This window comes from Ursus maritimus, unplaced genomic scaffold, assembly GCF_017311325.1.
Source record: "Ursus maritimus isolate PB19 unplaced genomic scaffold, ASM1731132v1 scaffold_2, whole genome shotgun sequence".
Lineage (NCBI taxonomy): Eukaryota > Metazoa > Chordata > Mammalia > Carnivora > Ursidae > Ursus > Ursus maritimus.
Genome location: NW_024424452.1, coordinates 40,350,814 through 40,356,535, shown reverse-complemented (window position 1 = coordinate 40,356,535; position 5,722 = coordinate 40,350,814). Strand labels below are relative to the sequence as shown.

The window sequence follows — 5,722 nt, the reverse complement described above, 5'->3', positions numbered from 1 at the left end:
CCCGCCGCCGCCCCGCCGCCGCCCCCCGGCCCCGCCGCCGCCCCGCCGCCCCCCTCGGTGAAGAGCTTCTTGAAGTAGTGGCTGCAGGCGGCCAGCACGGCCCGGTGCGTGCGGTATTCCAGGCCCTGCGTCCGGATGGTGAGGTCGCAGAGGTGGCCCAGCTGCCGCTGTTCATTGAGGCAGCTCAGGAGCTCACTGCTGTGGTCGGGGAATGGGATCCCGATGAGGTCGTCCTCAGGGCTCCCCATGTTTTCCTGCAGGGTGGTGAGAGCGGCAGGTGAAGGGCACTCAGCCCTGTGAGGGGCTCCAAGGGAGGAGCGCCAGCCTTGGCCAACACTTCCCACCCGGGAGACTGCGCGCCAGCTACCCTCCTCAGGGCTTTACACCCAGCTCATCTTCCAGAACCCTCTGAAGGACTGATCAGCAGCCTTCTCACAGACAGGGAACTGATGGCACAGACAGGGGAGTGACTTTCCAAGTGAGGTCCAGCAGGGCGTTCAGACCCAGACCGTGGGCCCACAGTCGTGTCCCCAGCTGCTCTGCACAGTCCTGCCTGCCCCTGCGCATGTGTGGGAGCCCTGACCTGCTGGAGCCCCATCTGCTTGGCCTGCTCCACTCCCCATGCCTTCACAGGGAGCACTGGATGGGGAAACGGGTCCTGGCCCAGGCTTCGTGAAGGACTCAGGGCTCAATCATCTGAGAAGTGGGGTGACAGTCTATGATGGAGCCTCCCCACAGCCAGAGTGGCCAAGGACAGAGCTGAGACTCACGCTGGACCAAGGCCTGCTCCAGGCGCGGTCAGGTACATCAACCCAAGTTACCCCCACAGAGGGTCTGGCACTCTGTAAAAGGCTCTGCAAACTCAGCAGCTTCCCAGCACCTTCACCTTCACCCTCCTCCTCCTCCCCTCCCCCCCCCACTAAAAGTTCATCTCCCCTTTTAGATTCCACCGCCTCCCCCCAGGCCAAAAGGGAAACACAGCTCCCAGCATCCCTCCCCCCACATCCTCCCCTCCCCCAGGGGGCCAAGGAGCAGCCACCCTTTGCTGGGGTGTCGCTGGCTGGCTCGGGTGCTTCCTGCCCCGCACAGATAAGCATCGTCCCCGCCCCCTCCCCCACTGCCAATAGGCCAAGTTCCAGTTCCACCCCTCCCCACTGCAGCTACCACCAGCACCTTCCCTCCCCATTCTTGGCCAGTCAGGAGAGCCCCCCTCTCCAGAGGGTCGTCTTCTACATGCTATGCTCTCCTCTTCAAGCTGCAGTACCCCAAGGCTGGTGCAGGGGCAGGAGGGCGATAGGTGGGCCTGGCCTGGAAGTGAGGAGAGCCGCTTGAGTCCTGGGTCTGCCGCTAGCTTGCTGAATGACCTTGGGTCAGTCCCTTCTGCCTGGGCATCGGTTTCCTCGGCTGTACAAGGAGTGGGTGGGAGTGGAGGTCCCAAGAGCTCAGCCTGTCGGCCTGGCATGGGGTAGGTGGGTCTGAGGCAAGTGGAGACAGAGTTGGGGACCGGAAAGAGCGAGGCTCCGGAGTCAGCCAGGCTCAAGTCTGAACCCTCCATCTGTGGCCGACCAGCTTGGTGACTTACACACAGGAGCTAGTCTCTGAGCCTCGTTCCTAGCCTACAATAGGGGATAATTCCACCGGACCCGTAGGCTTGCGGTGACCGGTAAATGAGACCACGTGTGGGGGCCCAATAAACATTCTGGCCTTGGGAGGGAGAAACAAGGCCTCGCCCAGGGGCAGACTCCACTACACAGATGGCCTCTACTGGGAAACTGCTTGGGGACAGCTGGGTCTCCCTCCCTCAAATCACCCTAAAGAGTCAGGTTACCACCAGCTCCATGACCTTGGATCAGTCACTTCCTTTACTCAGGAGGCCGATTTCCTCCTCTGTAAGAGTAAAGGCTGACCTATGTGGTCCTTAGGGTGGGTCCCACTGACCCTGGTCAGTGTCTTCTTTGCTACTCCCAACAGCTGCTCAGACCTGGCCATTGAGGGAATAGGTTTTTTCAGGGAGCTGGGGAGTCAAGGACCACAGATTTCCCCTTTAGAACACAAGAAGTACATTGTTTCTGCCTGCCTCCCAGTCTGTCACCTTCTCTGTGACGCTGGGACTCCTGCATGGGTGCCCTCAGGGAGCAGCACCCACGTGTCTCCCTTTTCCTGTACGTACACCCAAATGCCCTCAGCAAGCCCCTGCTCCCACCTGGAGTCCCCACACCGCTTCTCTCCCTGGGAGCAATCCCAGTTCCCTTTGGTTCTCCTGCCCAAACTTTACAAACGGAGCAAGTGGCAAATGGCCCCAGGACTTAGGAACAAACAAAAACCGGGTGGGCAGCAGCAGCAGTGGGCACCTCCTGGGCCCAGGCAGATCCTATCCCTCCCAAGGGGGATGGGTGGGGCTGTCCTCGCTGTCCATTGGCCTGGAGCTGGGCACCCGCAGGCACGTGGCTTGCCCCATCCCTCTCCCTCCTTCTCTCCCCACCCCACCCATTCCTGCTGCTGAGCCCGCCTCCTTTCTCCCACCCCAGGGCCGGTCTCCGCGGCAACTTGGTGTGGCAGGGTGCTGATTGGCTGACCCTGCTGTCAGGTCACAGGCTCAGGCTGGTTCACCACGCAGCAACTACACAGGGCGCTTGGGCAAGGGTGGGTGTTTAACCCCTTAGGCCCAACTCCAATGCCCATGGCCACGAGGTAGCAACAAAGGAGGGGAGAGGCAGAGGACACACTTAGGAAGGGGAGGTGTTAAGGTTCTCTAGCTTCTGGGAAACTCCCCCAGCCCTTACCCAGGGCTCTGGTGCCCATGCCAACTTAGGTGCTGCCTGGAACGATGCTGGTGCCAACCAGGCCAAGGGGGCAATCCTAGCCCCATCACCTGGGGGGTGGGGCACCAGTGCCAGGATGCCCACTCCACCTTGGGCACCCTTCCCACATCTGCATCCCAAAGGGCCCAGCCCCCTGACGCCCCATGAGGGCGGCCCATCCCCACCCAGCCTGGCATGCCCCCTCTTGCTAAGGCCTTGTGGGCATGGGTGTGTGTGGTGGTTGGGGGGGCAGCTGTGCCAGGGAACCGGGCAAGGTCTGTTTGGTCTGTTTGCCTGGTAGGGGGAAGAACTGGGGGCCCCGCCCCATCACTCCCCCTTTCCCGCCACCCCCCCAGGCTCCCCTCACTGTCAGGCCTGCTAGACNGGCCAAGCAGGTGGGCAGCTCTCTTGAAACTGGGCCCTGAGTCAACCCTGCCCCATCTTTAGTGGGGGGAAGACTCTGGGGCAAGAAAGGTAGGAGGGGGGCAAAGGTAGGAGCCCCTATCCCCTAACCCCTCAGTGCCCTAGGGCACACCTGCTGGGGTGTGTCCACCACCAAGAACCAAAAGGTGGAGAGCACTGGCCCTGACCTGAAGGGAAAAGGAGCCTGGAAGTCTTTGCAGGTGCTGACCTCAGGCAGTGTCCAGAGCAGGGCTGGGGCGCCAGGGCTGGGGCTCGAACCAGTGGAACAGCAGGGATACTGGCCCCCAAGGGGCAGATAGTGAAGCTGGCCCCCCTTCCCCACACCCTGGGGATTAGGAGAGTGAGGCTTAGTGTGGGGGGCAGCAGGCGGGACCAGGATTAGCAGCAGAGAAAATAGATATGGGGCTGAGACACAGGCACACAGACCCCCCCACCACCACCATCTCCAGGTGCAGCCGCTCAGGGTGAGGGAGGGTGAGGTCTGTCTGTGACATCCTCCTCCAGGGTGATGGAGGCCTGTGGCGCTTCCCGGTGCCCACCCCCCACCTTGGCTAGCCACCCCCCCTTCTTACTTCTTTCTCCTTCTGCCCCCCACCCCCACCCCAACTCCAGCCTCAGGTTCTCTTCCTGTTTTTTTGGAGCTAAGTTTGCACGCAGCCAAGGCTTTGGCCTGTGGCTGGACCAGGGGGTGGGGAAGTAGGACAGCCAGTCCAAAGTCCTCAGGGACCCAGGAATCCTAGCTCCCCAGCTTCTCCTACGCTTCCCAGGGCCTCTGGAGCCCAGGGGCCGGAGCCACCTGGACTGCCCAGTTGGGAAGGGAGGATAAGGGGCTGAGGGAGTCCCCTGGAGGATGGTATGGGCTTGGAAGGCGAGGCCCCTGGCCCAGGGATGCCCCAGCATGTACCGAGCCCATGGGTCCGCACCCCAGCCCCTCTTAGTGAGTGCGTGCCCTACCCATCCCCCATATGCCGCTTCCCCCTCCTAACCTCACCACCCCCAGCACTCACACTTCCTGGGGGCCAGGCGGGGAAGGGAGACCGCAAGCCACGAAGGGGGAAGGAGGCCAGGGGAGTTGGCTGCTTCCCGGTGCTGTGGGGGTTAAGCCTCTCCTCCCTCAAAATCCCCAATTCCTGGTGCTCCCTGAAATGAGGCGATCTCCGTGCCCCTCCACATTTTCCTTCCCTGACACCTGCCCTAGCCCACAGGCCCGCAGGCCCGCACTGCAGGGTGTGAGGGAAGATGGTAGAGGAGGGAAGGGGGGCAACTCCTTTCCCCAGCCTTCCTCCTTCACCTTTGGGGATGCTTGCCCAGCAGCCACTGTCCACTCCTGGCCCCCATTCTCAGCCTCCTCTTGCTGTCCCCTTGCTGACTGGCCAACCCTGTACCCTCACCACGACCATCCTTCGCTTTCCTCCCTTCAGCGGTGTCCAGCCTCCTGCCTCCACTCTGGGCATCCATGGCCCTTGGCCCCCAGGAGCCGCCTCACCGCCCTCTCCTCGCTTTTCCCTCGGGTCTCCACTCCAGACTCTCCGGCTTCCTCCATTCCACCCTGCTCCCAGCATCAGTTCTCTTCTCCCCAGGGTGGCGGGCACAGAGAGAGGGGCCCGAGGAATCAAATCAAGGAGCCAGGCCTGCCTTCCAAGGCCTGGTCTTGCCATGGGATGGCTGTGTTCAGGGCACCCATGCCACCCTTCTGGAAGAAGCACAGGATTGAAATTTGGGGGCCAGTTGGGGAGGATGGGTGGCGGTGGGGGGAGCCGGTGTGGAGAGAGCGGATGTGGGGTGGGGTGGGGGGGACAACCTAGGCCTCTCTGCCCGTCAGAATTTCCAGCCCTGGAGGTGCTGGGCTTTCCCCAGAGGGTACCCACCCTGGGCCAGGCAACTGTGCACCTGGACAGACCCTGGCCATCAGGGTTCCCAGCGGGATCTGCCTGGGCAATGCCAGCTCCCCTTAGGGCCTGAGGAGACGGCACAAGGTGCCAGGGTCTGCCCTGGGCCCACCCCCTCCCCCCAGCCTAGCGTCTCGGGCTGGGTAACAGAGCCGGCTGGTAACCCCACACCCGCCAAGCCGCGGGCAGAAACCTGAGCCCCCCAGCCCCAGAGGACACCCCAGCCCGATCCCCGGAGCCCGGCTCCCTGCCAGCCTGTCCAACCTCCTGTCCTGGCCCAGCAATCCTTCGGCTCCTGTAGGCCCCTTCTGCTGCCCTGTCCTCCTGGGGCCCCTGAGTGCTGAAGCTTCCCCACACTTCAGCTCCTCAGACCCTCAGCTCCCTCAACCTTTCCGGAGAAGCTTGGACACACTCTTCCTAGCCTGTTTTTCAGTCCCTCTCTGACCCTTGGCCAATTCTAGGCCTCCAAGCCTCCCCTGGGGCCTGATCTCCCAAGCCAGAGCAGGGCCTACTCACCTGAACGCTGAGGGGCCTTGCCGGCAACTCCTCTTGGCCCCTGGGGGGAGCAGGTTGGGAGGGGTGGGGGAGGGCCGGGCTGGGGGGGGGAGG

At 62.9% G+C, this 5,722-nt stretch overlaps 1 protein-coding gene across 2 annotated transcripts in view; it reads right to left on the bottom strand.

The window, feature by feature from the left end:
* The window catches only part of ZBTB7B (zinc finger and BTB domain containing 7B), a 16,143-nt gene that overhangs the window by 1,844 nt on the left and 8,577 nt on the right, over positions 1 to 5,722 (bottom strand). For both annotated transcript variants that reach the window (XM_040635738.1, XM_040635737.1), the window contains exon 2: positions 1 to 254. This exon is cut by the window's left edge and continues 915 nt beyond it. In XM_040635738.1, coding sequence (XP_040491672.1) covers positions 1 to 248 — 248 coding nt within the window. In that variant the 5' untranslated portion in view covers positions 249 to 254. The remainder of the gene's footprint in view (positions 255 to 5,722) is intronic.